The sequence below is a fragment of the Cebus imitator genome, unplaced genomic scaffold, assembly GCF_001604975.1.
Source record: "Cebus imitator isolate Cc_AM_T3 unplaced genomic scaffold, Cebus_imitator-1.0 Scaffold1041, whole genome shotgun sequence".
NCBI classification, from domain to species: domain Eukaryota; kingdom Metazoa; phylum Chordata; class Mammalia; order Primates; family Cebidae; genus Cebus; species Cebus imitator.
This window is the reverse complement of record NW_016108356.1, coordinates 39,309-57,903: the sequence shown is the minus strand read 5'-3', so window position 1 is coordinate 57,903 and position 18,595 is coordinate 39,309. Positions and strand designations below refer to the sequence as shown.

General features: G+C 38.3%; 1 protein-coding gene across 1 annotated transcript in view; it reads left to right on the top strand.

Moving 5' to 3' along the window:
- The window catches only part of CYP2C18 (cytochrome P450 family 2 subfamily C member 18), a gene marked incomplete at its 5' end in the record, with an annotated part of 44,639 nt that overhangs the window by 15,395 nt on the left and 10,649 nt on the right, over positions 1-18,595 (top strand). Inside the window, 2 exons of the mRNA XM_017521289.2 lie at positions 9,176-9,317; positions 12,447-12,634. Of these exons, the coding sequence (XP_017376778.2) occupies positions 9,176-9,317; positions 12,447-12,634 (330 nt within the window). The remainder of the gene's footprint in view (positions 1-9,175; positions 9,318-12,446; positions 12,635-18,595) is intronic.

Below are 18,595 nucleotides of genomic sequence, written 5' to 3'. Positions count from 1 at the left end.
AAAAAAAAAAGATAATGTGCTCTAGTTGGAGTGAAGTGAAGAAGATGAGATAGTTTGAGGAAACTGGAGAAGGGAAGAAGCAAATTATTCCTACACCTCACCTTCTCTGCTGCTAGGTCAATGGTTCTGGTCTAATTAATTTGATAATCTCATTAAAATATGGACACTTTACCAGAAAAATGAACCTATATAAATTCTCCAGTTTTGTACACATTTAGAGGGGTTTCCTTAATGCTATGAAGCCTCTTTGTTAATTCCATGTTAAGGAAAATTGTAAAATCTCTGATATTTCAGTGACCAGTGGCTCTGTCCTCATTACTATATTTAAAAAGCGCATTGTTCCTTTTTACAATCTAGCTTATTTTTATAACATTTTTATTGAGTTTAATTCATATATTGTACTCTCATACATTAAATACAATTCAGTAGTTTTAGTATTTTTCACAGAGCTGTGCAGCCACCACCACAATCAATTTCACAACATTTCCATCACCCCAAAAAGGCAGCCATATGCTTAACAGTCACCCCATACTGGGGGTGGCTCTAGGCAACACTAATATACTTTCTGTCTCTGTAGATTTGCTATTCTAAACATTTCATATAAATGAAATTACACAGTACGTGGTCTTTTGTGTTTGGCTTCTGCCACTTAGCACAGTGTTTTCAAGGTTCATTGATGTAGCATATATCAGTACCTCATTTCTTTATATTTGTTGAATAATATTTTGGTGTGGATATATCATATTTTATATTTCCATTCATTGGTTGATGGTTTTGATTGTTTCTATTTTGATTGTTGCTATTTTGGCTGTTATAAATAATGCTGGTATGGACATTTGTGTATAAGTTTTTGTGTATAGATATGCTATTATTTCCCTTGGGTATATACTTGGCTGTGGAATTGCTAGATCATACAGCAAATCTATGCTTAATCTTTGGAGAAACTGTGGCTAGAACAAAGACCTAAATGTAAGAGGTAAAAATATAAAACTCAGAAAAAAACCTAGGCATGAAATTTGCTGCACCATTTTGTATTCTCATTACAGTGTTGTGAGGGTTCCTCTTTCTCCACAACCTTGCTAATGCTTCTTATCTGTCTTTTTGATTCCAGCCATCCCAGTGGGGGTGAGGTGGGTCCATGTGGTTGGTTTGCATTTTCCTGACGCCAAATAGTATTTTCTTGTGGTTATTGGTCATTTGTATATCTCTTTGGAGAATAGTATATTCGGATCTTTTGCCCATTTTTAAATTAGGTTATCATATAGTTTAAATTATTGAGATGGAAAAGTTTTTATATATTCTAGATACAAGTCTCTTATCAGATGTTATTTAAAGATATTTTCTCCCATTTTGTCAAATGTCTTTCACTTTAATAGTGTCTTTTGAAATACAAGTTTTTAATTTTTGTGAAATCCAATTTATTTATTTGGTTGGTTGCTTGCAATTTTCTTATCATATTTAAGAAATGATTCCTTAGTCCAATTTCACAAATATTCACTCCAAGTTTTCTTTTAATAGTTTAATAATTTTAACTCTTACATGTAGGCCTAAGATTCACTCTGAGTCAATTTTTGCTGTAGTGTGAGGTATGGGTATAACTTCATTCTTTACATGTGCATATTCAATTGTCCTAGTACCATTTGTTGAAAAGACTATTCATTCCCCATTGAGTGATCTTGGTATATTTATTGAAAATCAGTTGACTACAAACACGAGGATTTATTTTTAGATTCTCAATTCTATTTCATTGATCTATATAGCTTTTTGTATGCCAGTATAACAGTACTTTTTTTTTTTTTTTGTGAGAGAGCATCTCACTCTGATTGCCTAGGCTGGAGTGCAATGACATGATCTTGGTTCACTGCAGCCTATACCTCCTGGGCTCAGGTGATTCCCCCATCTCAGCCTCCTGAGTAGCTGGGATTACAGGTGTGTGCCACCACACCCAGCTAATTTATTGTATTTTTAGTAGAGACAGGATTTTGCTATTTTGCCCAGGCTGGTCTCCAACTCCTGGTCTCAAGCCATCCGCCTGTCCTGGTCTCCCAGATTGCTGGGATTACAGGAGTGAGCCACGCACCCAGATGGGGGTAACTTTTATGTGAGCTTTGAAATTGGAAAGTGTCAGTTCTCCAGTTTTGTTCTTTCCTAAGATTGTTTTGGTTCTTAGCTATTTTAGTTATATAAAGTTCCATATGAATTTTATGGTAATTTTGTCAATTTCTATTAAAAAGATAGCAAATATTTTGATATGGATCACTTTGAATCTGCAGATCAATTTGGAAAGTAATGCATTTTAACAATAATATTAAGTCTTCCAGTAGATGAACATGGGATGTTTTTCCATTTATTTAGATCTTCTTTAATTTCTTCTAACAAAGTTTTGTATCAGCTAGCTTAATTTTGGTAGGCTATTTGTACATAACCACTGATTTTTCAAATTCACTTAAACAGAAGGGAATATTAGTGTTGATTTATAAGTGCTCTACTCTCCTTCCTGGCCTTGGTGTAATTTTGAGTTGATAAGCTTAGAAAACTGTGTAAAGCTGTTACCAATGGACATGATTACCTTTGTCTAGCAAGTACACCTGTTGAGAGGGTCAGGTTTGTCTTAGTGCAGTTGATTACATATTAGGCATGCCACAGGTCATGTGGAAATTATAACGACCTTATTAAATTAATGCTATTCTAGAGGATTGAATAGGAAGAAAGTTTTTTTATATGTTAATTACTCCCTGTAGTCAATATTTTAAACTGTCCCATAGTTATGGTCAATTTTTTGTCACCTTTTTTCCTCATCTTATACCAGTCTTAGTTGCCTTTGAAGTGCTTTGTGCTTCCACTCTCCATTTTATTATTAATGGCAAAAACTGCAATGACTTTTTCACCAACCTAATATAAGAACTCAAATCATTCAGTCCCTTGTCCTAAGCATCTTTATTGCCCATACTCTCTCCTTCATCCTGTATAAGTGGCTAATGTCCAAACTCTCTGTCTTCATGTCTGCAGTGTCTCTTCAATTGCTATACTCTTATTCATTCCTGTGCTTCTTTGGATTCATTCAGTTCTTTGTCCTAAGCATCTCCATTACCCTTACTCTCTCCTTCATCCTGTATAGGTGGTTAATGTCCAAACTCTCTGTCTTCGTGTCTGCAATGCTGCTTCAATTTCTGTATTTTTATTCATTCCTGTGCCTGTTTCCTAGATCAAGTTGTGTATTACCTCACATCTGGAATACAATAGTGGCTGGCCCCATCTTGTCTTTGTCAGTCTGTTCTCTTTCTCCATAATCTTGGATGTGCTACCATGTTTTGCACATTTCTAAGTTCATAATGAGTCTGCAGGCAATATTAACAATATTAAGTCTAACTACATTCTTTTTTTTTTCTTCTCAGACGGTCTTGCTCTATCACCTAGGCTGGAATGCAGTGGCGTAATTGTGACTCACTGTAGCCTGACCTCCTGAACTCAAGTGATCCTCCCACCTCAGCCTCCCTAGTAGCTGGGACTGCAGGTGCACACCACCATGCCCAGATAATTAGAAAAAAATTTTTCTAGTGATAGGGTTGCACTGTGTTTGTCCAGGCTGGTTTGGACCTTCTGAACTCAAGCAATCCTCCTGCCTCAGCCTTCCACAGTGCTGGGATTAAAGGTATGAGCCACTGTGTCCAGTCTAGATTACTTATAATTTCTAATACAGTGTAAATGCCATGTAAATGGTTGTTATACTGTATTTTTTTAGGGAATAATTACAAGAAAAAGAAATCTGTACCATGTTCAGTACACTATTTTTTTTCTGAACTTTTTTCTTTTCTTTTTTCTTAGGAGCAGAATCTTGCCCCATTGCACAGGCTGGCGTGCAGTGGTGTGATCATAGCTCACTGCAGCCTCCAACTCCTGGGCTCAAGCAATTCCTCCACCTCAGCCTCCTAAGTAGCTGGGACCACAGGTGCACACCACCATGCCCAACTAATTTTGTTTTTATGTAGAGATGGGGTCTTTTTATGTCATCTAGGCTGGTCTTGAACTTCTAGGCTCAAGCGATCCTCCCATCTTGGCCTCCCAAAGTGCTGGGATTACAGGCATGAGCCACCTCACCTGGTCTCTTTTTCCAGTTTTTGTTGATTTAAGTTTGGTTGAATCCATGAATGTGGAATCCATGGATAGGAAGGTGGATTGTCCTCTATTATTAGCTATATTCAGTTGGCTGTGCAATTTATTATTTTCAAAAAGAGATCAGATTTACTCCACCATTCTAACTGAGGCTTTATACCCTTTGACTATCATCTCCTTTTTTCCTCCAACTCCCCAAGCCCTCTGGTAATCAGCATTCTACTCTCTGCTTCTTTGAATTTAGTTGTTTTAGATTCCACATGTAAGTGAGAATATATGGCATTTGTTTTTCTGTTCCTGACCTGATTTATTTAACAGTATAATGGTCTCCAATTCCATCCATGTTGTCACAAATAACAGAATTTTTTCATTTTACGGTTGAATAGTATTCCATTGTGTATATATACCAAATTTTCTTTATCCATTTATCTACTAATGGACACTTAGGCTGGTTCTATATATTAGCTATTGTGAATAGTGCTGCAATTTACATGGGAGAGCAGATATCTCTTTGACATACTGATTTCAAATCTTTTGGGTAAATGCCTATAAGCTGAATTACTGAATCATATTGTAATTCTATTTTGTTTTTTCGAGGAACTTTTATACTGTTTTCCATAATGGTTGCACTAATTTACATTTCTATCAACAGTGCACAAGTGTTCCCCTTTTCCACATCTTCACTGACACTTATTTTTTTCTCTTTGATAATAGCCATTCTAACAGATATGAGGTAATAGTTCATTGTGTTTTTAATTTGTACCTTTCTAATGATTGGTGATGTTGAGCATCTTTTTCCTGTATGTCTTAGTCATTCATGTCTTCTTTTTTTTTGGAGACAGAGTCTCACTCTGTCACCAGGAGCCAGGCTGGAGTGCATGGCATGATCTTAGCTCACTGCAACCTCTGCCTCCCTGGTTCAAACAATTCTCCTGCCTCAGCTTCCTGAGTAGCTGGAACTACAGGCACGTGCCACCACGCCCAGCTAAGTTTTGTATTTTTAAGTAGAGACGGGGTTTCACCATGTTGGCCAGGATGNTGTTCCTATGCAACAATTTTGCATGTTCTTCACATGTACCCCAAAACCTAAAATACAATAAAATAAATAAATGGGGAAAAAAAAAAGAAAAAAAAGAAAAAACAGCAAGAAAAATAATTATAGAATGTCAAAATTGGAGAGTAAGGAATAAGATGGAATAAAAATACTGTAAATAAAAGACATGAATATAAATTAAAAAAAAATAAAATAAAATAAAAATGTGAATTTAAAACAAACAAACAAACAAACAAACAAAAAAAAAAACAATATCAACTCTTCCAATCCATGTATATGGTATCTTTTTAAAATTTGTGTCTTCTTAATTTTTTATTTTTATTTTTTGAGATGGAGTCTCACTCTGTTGCCAGGCTGGAGTACAGTGACACAATCTTGATTCAGTGCAACCTCTGCCTTCTGATTTCAAGCAATTCTCCTGCCTCAACCTTCCAAGTAGCTGGGACTACAGATGTGTGCCCAGCTAATTTTTAGTAGAGAATGGGGTATTACCATGTTGGCTAGGATAGTCTTGATCTCTTGACCTCATGATCTGCCTGTCTCAGCCTCCCAAAGCGCTGAAATTATAGTCGTGAGCCATCGTGGCCAACCATCTTCATTTTTTAAATTAATGTTTTATATTTCTTGGTGCCTTTCACTTTTTTGGTTAAATTTACTTTTAAATACTTTATTTCTTTGATGCTATTGTAAATGGGATTGTTTTAAAAATTCCTTTTTTATTTTTATTTTATTTACTTTTTTGAGATGGAGTCTTGGTCTGTCGCCAGGCTGGAGTGCAGTGGTGCAATCTCAGCTCACTGTAACCTCCCCCTCCCAGGTTCAAGCAATTCTCCTGCCTCAGCCTCCTGAGTAGCTGGAACTACAGGCACGTGCCACCACGCCCAGCTAAGTTTTGTATTTTTAAGTAGAGACGGGGTTTCACCATGTTGGCCAGGATGGTCTCGATCTCTTGACCTAGTGATCCACCCGCCCCAGCCTCCCAAAGTGCTGGGATATCAGGAGTAAGCCACCGCACCTGGCCCATATGTCTTCCTTTTACAAATGTTCATTGAGATTCTTTGCCCATTTCTTAATTGGATTATTTGTTTTCTTTCTATGGAGTTAAGTTCCATATACATATAGTATTTTTTTTTTTTTGAGACTGAGCCTCACTCTGTTGCCCAGGCTGGAGTGCAGTGGTTTGATCTCAGCTCACTTCATCTTTTGGCTCTGGGGTTCAAGCAATTCTCCTGCCTCAGTCTCCCTAGTAGTTGGGATTAGAGGTGTGTGCCACCACACGTGGCTAATTTTGTATTTTTAGTAGAGATGAGGTTTCACCATGTTAACCAGGCTGGTCTTTAACTCCTGACCTCAGGTTATCCACCTGCCTTGGCCTCTGGAAGTGCTGGGAGTACAGGTGTGAGCCACCACACCCAACCCTTTTATATATTTTGGATATTAATCCCTTATCAGATATATGGTTTACAAATACTTCTCCCAATCCATAATTTATCTCTTCACTATGTTGTTTCCTTTGCTGTGCAGAGGCTTTTTAGTTTGACATAATCCCATTTGTCTATCTTTGCTTTTGCTGTTCTGCTTTTGGGGTAAAATCTAAACAATTATGGCCCAGGCCAATGCCATGTAGTTTTTCCTCAATCTTTTCTTCTGAAACTATTCCAAACAATACAAAAAGAGGGAATTCTTCCCAAATCATTTTATGAGACCAACATCATCCTGATTCCAAAACCCGGCAGNTTGTATTTTTAGTAGAGACGGTTTCACCATGTTGGCCAGGATGGTCTCGATCTCTTGACCTTGTGATCCTCCCACCTTGGCCTCCCAAAGTGCTGGGATTACAGGCACGAGCCACTGCGCCTGGCCAAAATTTCTTTTTTATATCATTTGTTGTTAGTGTATAGAAACACTGCCAATTTTTGTGTGTTGATTTTGTATCCTGCAACATTACTGAATTTAATTATTTGTTCTAAGAGTTTTTTGGTGATATCTTTAAGGTTTTCTATATGCAAGATCATGCCATCAGCAAACAGACAATTTTAATTCTTTTCTTATTTGGATAACTTGCATTTATTTTTCTTGTCTAACTGCTCTGGCTAGTACTTCCTGTACTATGTTGAATTAAAGTAGTGAGAGTGGGCATCTATATCTTTTCCCTGATCTCTTTCCTTCAAATTTCCACTACTGAGTATAAGGTTAGCTGTGCACTTGTCATATATGGCCTTTTTTATGTTGAGGCTAGTTAGAAGTTCCACTGTCAGCAGCAGCCGTTTGCAGAACATGCTACTAAGTCTCGTCTAGGAAGAAACTTGGACTTTTGAGTTTTATCCCTTTCTCTGCTCTGATCCCAGAGAATAAAATCTCTGGAAGTGCTTGTGAACCAACATAATACTGGTACTTTTTTCTGTGGTCTAGAGAGAGACTCCTGTATACGTAGTCCCCTCTGCTCCCAGATTTGGCAAGTTAAGTGCATAGCTGTGGGGAATCTTAGAGTTAGGGTGTTAATATGTAGTCTAAACCCTCATTTCCCCAGGGAGAAGCTGGGTGTTGGGGATTCTTTCTCAGTTGTATGGTGTAGTGCCTGGGTCATGTTGGTGCTGTAGCCTTTTCTTGCCAGTATGTGGATATTTTCTTTGTTGCTCAGTACATAGAAGTCTTTCAACTTGTTTCAGACTTTCTCTCAGAGGAAATTGATCTGTGAATAGATGTTTATTTCGTATATCCTTGGGTGTAAGGAGAGACTGGAGCCTCCTATTCTGCAATGTTGCTATTGCGATACTGAGAGTTGCAAATCTTTGATTCTGACTTATAATGTATTTTTGTCCCTAATTTACTTATTTCCATTTCTATCAATGAAAATTGTGTGTATACAAACAAGAAAAAACCAATTAACATGGCTTAAACAAATAATGTATTGATTTATTTCACTTACAGGGTGTCATGTTGGGCAGTGCAGAAATAGTACTGGAGCTCTGAAGCATCCTAGAACCAGGTGGCTGCCATTCTTGATCCCCACTTAGAACATGAACCTTCATCTTCATTATTTTTTTTTGAGACAGGATCTCTGATTGTCATCCAAGCTGGAGTGCAGTGGTATGAACATGGTTCACTGCATCCTTGACTTCCTGGGCCCATGTGATTCTCTGTATCAGCCTCCCATGTAGCCGGAACCACAGATATGTGCCATTTACTTGGTTAATTTTTTTTTTTTTTTAAAAGGAGTCTCACTCTATCACCCAGGATGGAGTGAGTGCAGTGATGCAATCTTGGCTCACTGCAACCTCCGCCTCCTGGGTTCAAGTGATTCTCATACCTCAGCTTCCTGAGTAACTGAGATTACAGGCACATGCCCTCACACTCGGGTAATTTTTGTGTTTTTATTAGAGATGAGGTTTCACCATGTTGCCCAGGCTGGTCTTGAACTCCTGCCTCCAGATGACCTACCTGTCTCAGCCTCCCAAACTGCTAGGATTACAGACATGGGCCACCACAACAGGCCAATTAAAAAATTTTTTTTAGAGACGGAGGGTCTCACTTGTGCCCAGGCTGGTGTCAAACTCCTGGGCTCAAGTGATCCTCGTGCCTTGGCATCCCAAAGTGTTGAGATTACAGGCATGAGCCACCACAGCTGGCCTTGTTATGATTCTTAAATACTCATGTTCCAAGGTGATGTCTATACCACTTCTACCTTTGTATATGTGTTTTAAGTAAAAAGGAGAAAGAGAAAGTACCATCAGCAGGTTCCTGCTTATATATCATAGACAGGAAATACGTTACATGACTAAAACAGTTCCAAGAGATACTGGGAAATGTAATTTTTAGGCAAGCCATGGATAAGCGGGAATGGAAAATGAAGTATTTTACATTCTCTGCCACATTGTGCAGTTGTTGTAGTTTTAATACTCCACTCTCTAGTTGCCAAATTTCCCTATCTTTAGAACAACCTGATATATTTTGGAATTTAATATGCTGGCAAACTATCAAATAATTAAATGATGAAATAATTTTTAGGAAAAGCACAATCAACAGTCTGAATTTACTACTGAAAACTTGATAGCCACTGTAACTGATGTGTTTGGAGCTGGAACAGAGACAACAAGCACCACTTTGAGATTTGGACTCCTGCTCCTGCTGAAGTACCCAGAGGTCACAGGTATGATGATGTATGGTGAGCAGGGTGATTTTCAGAAATGTTGTTGGAAAGACACTGCTATTGCTCTCCATCTTGTTTCTCTTAGAGAAGCTTCATTATTGAAATTTCCATGCCATTGGCTGTAAGTTGTCTAAATATGATGAAGGGATAAGAATGAGACAAATTTTCACAATAGGAAGAGTGACTAAGAGAAGTGAAAAGAGTGTGATCAGCAGCAAAAGTTGCAAAGCACTGGATTTTAGTGACAAATTACTCTGAATAAAGTGTCTAGATTTCATTGGAGAGGATTTGTAACAGGCACAGACATCACAAATTGGTCTAGGATTGTACGTTGGTTTTCTTAAGAACAGACCACTTTGTTGTGGTTTCATTTTTGAAATGAATAGAAATTTTATTTCACTAAAAGGCATGTTTACAAAATTCAATTTTCCAGTAGAACAGACCACTTTGAGAGATAGGTATGCTTTTTTTTTTTGACATGGAGTCTAGCTCTGTCACCCAGGCTGGTGTGCAGTGGCTAGATCTCGGCTCACTACAACCCCCGCCTGCCGGATTCAAGTGATTCTCCTGCCTCAGCCTCCCAAGTAGCTGGGACTACAGGTGTGTGCCACCATGCCCAACTAATTTTTGTATTTTTAGTACAGATGGGGTTTCATGATGCTGGCCAGGCTGGTCTCGAACTCTTGACCTCCTGATCTGCCTGCCTTAGCCTCCCAAAGTGCTGGAATTACAGGCATGAGCCACTGTGCCTGGCTGGTAAATTTCTATTTCTATAGACTTAGGGGTACAAGTGCAATTGTGTTCATGAATATATTTCATAGTAGTGAAGTCTGGGTTTTTAGTGTAACCATTGCTTGAGTAGTGTACATTGTACCCACTAGGTAGCATTTCATCCCTTACCTCCCTCCCCACCTCCCACCTTTTGGAATCTCCAGTGTCTATTATTCCACTCTGTATGTCTCTGTGTACTCATTGCTTAGCTCCCACTGATAAGAGAGAACATGTGGTTTTTGCTTTTCTATTTTGAGCCTTTTCACTTAGGATAATGTCCTCCATTTCCATCCATGTTGCTACAAAAGACATGATTTTATTCTTTTATATGCATGGTGTGTGTGTGTGCATGTGTGTGTGCGTGAGACACACCATAGACTACTAGATGCAGATTTTTACACTGCACACATATGATTTTAATCCAGTCATCTGTTGATGGATGCTTAGGTTGATTTTATGAATTTGCCTTTGTGAATAGTACTGCAGTAAAAATATGAATGCAGATGTCTTTTTGATAAAATGATTTATTTTATTTTGAATAGATACCCAGTAGTGGGATTGCTGGATCAAAGGGTAGTTCTATTTTTAATTCTTTGAGAAATACTATTTATTGAAGTGTATAGTGAATATTCTAGAAATTTGATGAGATAGCCTGAGAAAATCTGCATAGTCTGGCAAGTATTTTAAATGCTTAGGTTTATAGTAAAGGTATATGCTATTTAAGCACAAAATGTGCCTAAGGGAATTTCATTATCAAAATCTGCATCTAGAAAAATGGTGCTTGTTAATATTTTTTCTTAGGGTCAATAGTTTTATCTTTACAAGCAACTCTTTTTCTTCAAATTTCGTATTTATTTATCTATAAGCAGATTCTGGTTCCACCTAGCATATTAACCACGCTTGTTTTTCTGGGGTCAGAGTCACATTGAAATGATGATAAATTTATTACAAATGAGAATTGTTCCTGTTGGTTGGAATACAGGACTACAGGAAACAACCGTCAAGTCTGTATTAAACTTCTGAGACACACAGAGCAGGTAGAAGGCTGATAACCAATTTGGCAGGGAGATTGAAGTTGCAACCTAAGGGTCATAAGAATTTGTGTTGCTATAGTCCCTATAAGGCTAAGTATTCAAAAGAACAAAGACCCAAAGAACATAGAGGTAGAATGATGCAGAAAACAGAAAATTCTCCCTGTTTACATTCTCTCCACAACTCCATTTGTCAATTAATTGTTTTTCCCCACAGAAAAGGGAGGTTCACTCTCTAGAGAAACCGAACCTAAGAGGCTCACTCATGGAAAACAGACAGAGACAGGGAAAGAGTGAGGGGTTAAGGAAGAGTCCACTTGAATTCTAAGGCCTTTGGCTCCTTTCTCCATCTTGTTCCTAAAATTCAGCAGCTAGATGTAAACTCTGGAGAACAAGTAGTAGCACCAGTGAAAAGACCTCAATTTTTCACCATTTAGATAGAAAATTTTTACCAAATGTCCAGCAAAGTAAATGAAATGAAAATATTCATCCAAGACACCAGGCCATGGAATTTTAGAACATCAGAGTTAAAGGGAAAGTCATAAAAACATTCAGAGATATATTAGGTCACATATAAATGATCAGGAATCAAAATGGCATTAAAATTCTCAAGAGCAGCTGTTATCTTGTGTATTTATAGATAATATTTTTAGACCTGCAGGTTGGCAAAAAAATTGTACCCTCTGTGTTTATTTTTTTAGAAAGATACTGGAGGATATTTTCCACCCAAATGTCTGAAACCAAGTCAGAGACAGTCATGGGCTGCAAGCATTAGGAGATCTCATGTAGGAGGATGGAAGTGTCAGGGAGGCTGCTGGATACCAGGCATAGAAAACAAATGCCTTAGAATACACCAGATGAATAATGGAGGTGTAAGGGAAGACATCAAGAACAAAGAGAAGTTGATTTGTTACTTGTTTTTTTTTTTTTTTTTTTACTTTTTTTGATCTGTTAGTAGATCTATATGTATGGTTTTAAAACTTTATATATTATTCTCAAAAAACACTAATTTGATCTTTTTCTTTCTGCAAAGACAGTAATTTGAGATTATAATGTACTATTTATATTTTGAAGCATATTATCATTTATATTTGTACTGATCCTGTATGCTAATATGTAGGTGTTTACAGATTTATCTTAATTCTTAGCTTGTAGGAGAGTTAGATGTATCTATAATGTAATAATTTCCTAAGTCTAGGTGTACTTTCAGTCCTATAATTTAATAGTGATGTTGGGACCCCTTCATTATGCTTCACATAACCTGAATTTCTACAACAAATATGCCATTTTTCTCCTTTTCCATCATTTCTTACTTGTGTCTTATCAGCTAAAGTCCAGGAAGAGATTGAACGTGTGGTTGGCAGAAACCGGAGCCCTTGCATGCAGGACAGGAGCCACATGCCCTACACAGATGCTGTGGTGCATGAGATCCAGAGGTACATTGACCTCATTCCTACCAACCTGCCCCATGCAGTGACCTGTGATGTTAAATTCAGAAACTACCTCATCCCCAAGGTAAGCTTGTTTCTCCTGCACTACACCTCCATGCTCTTGAAGTCCCCAAATTCATAGTATGGTCCAATCCCCTAACAACACACAATGAGAGAAGTGTGAAAGTCATATTTGGGGCAGCTTGATGGACTCTGCTGTTTCCATTCCAATTTGGGCCTATGAAGGTTTATAACAGGTCTTAGTATCTGGCAGTGTATGGTCTTCCAAATATGTTCTGCTGCTTTAATAACTTTTTTTGTGGCTATTCTCAGGTTTTTACATTTCCAAATAAATGTTTAAAGTATCATTTTGTCAATTTCCCAAAACACTGTGCTGGGATTTTTATCATGGTGACATTAAAATCTTCAGATCAATTTATAAATAATTGAAGTCCTGACATGTTGAATCTCTCAATTCATGGATATGATTATGCTCTTAATTTATTTGGGCTTTCTTCTATTTTGTCAATAATGTTTTGTTTTCAGTTCAGTGGCTTTCACTGTATTTTTTCTGAAATAAATGATACTTTTGATGTAATTGTAAGTTGTATATATAATATATAATATAAATATATATATATGAAATAAACATATATAATATTTAAAGAACTATATTTTCAAAACGGATTCTTGCTATGTTGCCTAGATTGAGCTCCGGGGCTGAAGCAATCCTCCCACCTCATCATCCTGAATAGCTGGGATTAGAGATATGTGCCACTGCATCTGACTTTTAAATAGTATACTTTAAAAAAATGCCTTTCCATTTCTTTGTTTCTGGTATACAGAAATGTAATTGACTTTATTATTTTGATGACCTTACATCAAGCACATTTAGTTAGTATTGCTAATTTTTTGTTTGTAAATCTATTTGTAATTCCTATGTATTCTGTGATCTACTTTAATAATTATTTCTTATTTTTTAATTCTTATAACTCAATTTTCTCTGTATTGCTTTATTTCACTGGTTAGGGCAGTGTTGAATAAATAATGATAGTCAGCATCCTTGTTTCATATATGATGTTCAGGATGGGTGGAGGTTTAACATCTCACCAGTGAGAATGATGTTTTATGTATATTTTGCCACTAAAAAATCAGATTAGAGAAGATTGCCTTCTTCTCTTTTGATGATTTTTTTGGTCATGAATGTGTATACAATTTGATCAAATGGAGTCTCTGCATCAATTAATATGGCCATATATTTTGGTCTGCCTGTATATATACACATATGCATATAATATGTTAATTAAAATACACACAAATGCACACAGAGAGACATAGACAGCTGGGTTTTATTTGCTATATTTTTTCAGGATGTTTGAATTTACATTTATAAGAGACATTGGTTTGCAGTTTTTCTTCTTCAAAATTCAGATTTCTGATATTGAGGAAATGCTGGCTTCGTAAAATGAGGAAGGTAATGTTCCCTACTGTGTTTATTTTTATAATCTTTTCTCCCTTCTCTATTCTTGTGCTCACTTAGCTCTTTGGAGTTTTGGTCAAGTGCCAGTTATGACATATGAAAAAATGCACCAGAGCAATCAGGCAAGAAAAAGATATAAAGAATATTCAATTAGGAAAGGAGGAAGTCAGATGGTCTCTATTTGCAGACAACATGACTGTATATTTAGAAGACCCCATCGTCTCAGTCCAAAATCTGCTTAAACTGATAAGCAACTTCAGCAAAGTCTCAGGATATAAAATCAATGTGCAAAAATCACAAGCATTCCTATACACCAATAACAGACAAACAGAGAGCCAAATCAAGAGCCAACTCCCATTTACAATTGCTACAAAGAGAATAAAATACCTAGGAATACAACTAACAAAGGAAACAAAGGACCTCTTCAAGGAGAACTGCAACCCACTGCTCTAGAAAATAAGAGAGGACACAAACAGATGGAAAAACATTCCATCCTCATGGTTAGGAAGAATTACTATCATGAAAATGGCCATAGTACCCAAAGTAATTTATAGATTCAACACTATCCCCATCAAGATGCCTATGATCTTCACAGAACTGGAAAAAAAACCATCTTAAACTCCATATGGAACCAAAAGAGAGCCTGCATAGCCAAGACAATCTTAAGCAAAAAGAACAAAGCTGGAGGCATCACACTACTTGACTTCAAATTATACTACAAGGCTACAGTAATCAAAACAGCATGGTACTAGTATCAAAACAGAAATATAGACAAATGGAACAGAATAGAGGCCTCGGAGACAACACCACATATCTACAACCATCCGATCTTTGACAAACCTGACAAAAACAAGCAATGGGGAAAGGATTCCCTGTTAAATAAATGGTGTTTGGAAAGCTGGCTAGCCATGTGCAGAAAGCAGAAACTGGACCCCTTCCTGACACCGTACCCTAAAATTAACTCCAGATGGCTTAAAGACTTAAACATAAGACCTAACACCATAAAAACCCTAGAAGAAAACCTATGCAAAACCATTCAAGACATAGGCATAGGCAGGGACTTCATGACTAAAACACCAAAAATATTGGCAACAAAAGCCAAAATAGACAAATGGGATCTAATTAAACTCCAGAGTTTTTGCGCAGCAAAGAAATAATCATAGAGTAACCTGGCTACCAACAGAATAGGAAAAAAAATTTGCAATCTATCCATCTGACAAAGAGCTGATATCCAGAATTTACAAAGAACTATAAAAGATTTACAAGAAAAAACCAAACTCATTCAAAAGTGGGCCAAGGATATGAACAGACACTTTTCAAAAGAAGACATTTATGAGGCCAAGAAACATATGAAAAAATGCACATCGAGGGAAGATCCAAGATGGCTGTTTAGGAACAGCTCAGAGTTGCAGCTCCCAGAGAAAGCGCAGAGGGTGAGTGGACGCCGAAATTTTATTGCCCACGGACCAGGAGATTCCCAGGCAGAAGTGCCCCATGGGTTGCAAGCATGGCTGTTGTGGCCAGCGCGGTTATTTTGGTCAGTGCATCTGCTTTGCCCTGTGCGTCTGCTCTGTCGGCGCCCCGGCCGGCAGTTCTCCATACAAAATACACTGGTCCAGGTGCCCTTTTGGCTGGTGATTGGAGACCCGGGAAGTCGTCCATTCATGTGATTAAAGAGGGGACTGAACAGGAAGCCAGGCCAGGAGATTCCTGGGGAAAAAAAAGCGCCGTGAATCTCAGCTCCGTTGTTTAAGCTGGCGCAGTGAGTCGCGGCACAGGAAATCAAACAGATGCCAGCGCCGTTTCAACAGGCAACAGGGATAGAGTTGACTATTCAACTATAAAAAGAGAATAAAGGCTTGGAGACAGGGAGCCAGGAGATCAGGCTCGGTCCCACTCCCACAAAAGAACAGAAATCAGAAACTTTCTGGATTGAGAGTTTCACAGCAAGCGCAGCTGAACCTGGGATGATCCAGCTCTGTGGGGGAGGGGCGTCCACCATTATCGAGGCACTCCACCACAGGAACGCCATTGCTGAGGCTGCCTGTCATTGCTAAGGCAACCCACCATTGCCAAGGCAGTCTGCCATTACAGAGAGAGTTCCCCAATACACAGGCGGGTCACCATTGCTGAGGCAGTTCTAACTACACCCATATAAACAAGACTGCAGGGAAGTTCACATGGCAGCTGGGCAGAGCCCACAGCAGCTCAGCAAAGTCTCTGCAGGCAGACTGTGACCAGGCTGCCTCCTTGTTTGGCAGGGCAGCCCTGAAAAAAAAAAAAGGCAGCAGCATAACGGAAAGTCATAAATAAAGCTCCCTGGGACAGAGCACCTGGGAACAAAAAGTGGTTTATGGGTTATGCAGCAGCAGACCTAAACGTACCTGCCCAGCAGCTCTGAATGAACAACGGAGCTCACAGCTCAGCACTTGAGCTCCTATAAAGGACAGACTGTCTCCTCAAGCAGCTACCTGACCCCTGTATATCAAAAGAGTCACCTCATAAAGGAGAGATCAGACTGACATTTGGTGGGTATCCTTCTGGGACAAAGATAGCAGAAGAAGAAACTGGTAGCAACCCTTACTGCTCTGCAGCTCCTGCAGGTGATCCCTAGGCAAGCAGGGCCTAGAGTGGACCTCAGCAGACATACAGCAGAGGGGCCAGACTGTTAGAAGGAAAATTAAGAAACAGAAATAACTTCATCATCAACAAAGAGAACGTCCACTCAGAGACCCAATCTGAAAGTCAACAATCTGAAAGTCAGCAACTACAAAGATGACAGGAAGATAAATCCATAAAGATGGGAAGAAACCAGGGCAAAAAGGATGAAAACACCTGAAACCAGAACACCTCTCTTCCTACAAGGGATCACAACTCCTCACCAGCAAGGGAACAAGGTTGGATGGAGAATGAGTGTGATGAAATGACAGAATCAGACTTCAGAAGGTGGGTAGTAGGAAACTTCTGTGAACTAAAAGAACATATTATAACCCAATGCAAAGAAACTAAGAACCTTGAAAAAAGATTTGACAAAATGCTAACGAGAATGGACAAATTAGAAAGGAATATAAGTGAATTGATGGAGTTGAAAAACACAGTACGAGAACTTCGCGAAGCATGCACAAGTTTCAACAGCTGAATTGACCAAGCAGAAGAAAGGATATCAGAGGTTGAAGATGAACTCAATGAAATAAAACGAGAAGGCAAGATTACAGAAAAAAGGGTAAAAAGGAATCAACAAAGTCTCCAAGTAATGTCGGACTATGTGAATAGACCTAATCTACGTTTGATAGGTGTACCGGAATGCGATGAAGAGAATGAATCCAAGCTGGAAAATACTCTTTAGCATATTATCCAGGAATAATTTCCCAACCTAGCAAGGCAGGCCCATATTCAAGTCCAGGAAATACAGAGAACACCACAAAGATATTCCTCACGAAGAGCAACCCGAAAGCACGTAATCGTCAGATTCACCAGGGTTGAAATGAAGGAGAAAATACTAAGAGCAGCCAGAGAGAAAGGTCAGGTTACCCATAGAGGGAAGCCCATCAGACTCACAGCAGATCTCTCAGCAGAAACCCTACAAGCCAGAAGAGAGTGGGGCCAATATTCAACATCCTTAAAGAAAAGAACTTTCAACCCAGAATCTACTATCCAGCCAAACTAAGCTTCATAAGTGATGGAAAAATAAAATCCTTTGCAAACAAGCAAGTACTCAGAGATTTCATCACCACCAGGCCTGCTTTACAAGAGCTCCTGAAAGCGGCTCTACATATATAAAGGAACAACCAGTACCAGCCACTCCAAAAACATGCCAAATGGTAAAGAGCATCAACACAATGAAGAATCAGCATCAACTAATGGGCAAAACAGCCAGCTAGCACCAAAATGACAGTATCGAATTCACACATAACAGTATTATTCCTAAATGTAAATGGGCTAAATGTCCCAATCAAAAGACACAGACTGGCAAATTGGATAAAAAGTCAAAATCCATCAGTGTGCTGTATCCAGGAAACCCATCTCACATGCAAGGATACAAAATGGCTCAAAATAAAGGGATGGAAGATGATTTACTGAGCAAATTGAGAGCCAAAAAAAAAAAAGCAGGAGTTGCAATTCTTATCTCTGATAAAATAGACTTTAAAGCAACAAAGATCAAAAAAGACAAGGAAGGACATTACATAATGGTAAAAGGATCAATGCAACAAGAAGAGCTAATGATCCTAAATATATACGCACCCAATACAGGAGCACCCAGATACATAAGGTAAGTTCTTAATGACTTACAAAGAGACTTAGACTCCCACACAATTATAGTGGGAGACTTTAACATCCTATTGTCAGTATTAGTCAGATCAACAAGACAGAAAATTAACAAGGCTATCCAGGACTTGAACTCAGACCTGGACCAAGCAAACCTAATAGACATTTACAGAACTCCCCACCCCAAATCCACAGAATATACATTCTTCTCAGCACCACATCACACCTACTCTAAAATTGACCACATAATTGGGAGTAAATCACTCCTCAGCAAATGCAAAAGAACGGAAATCATAACAA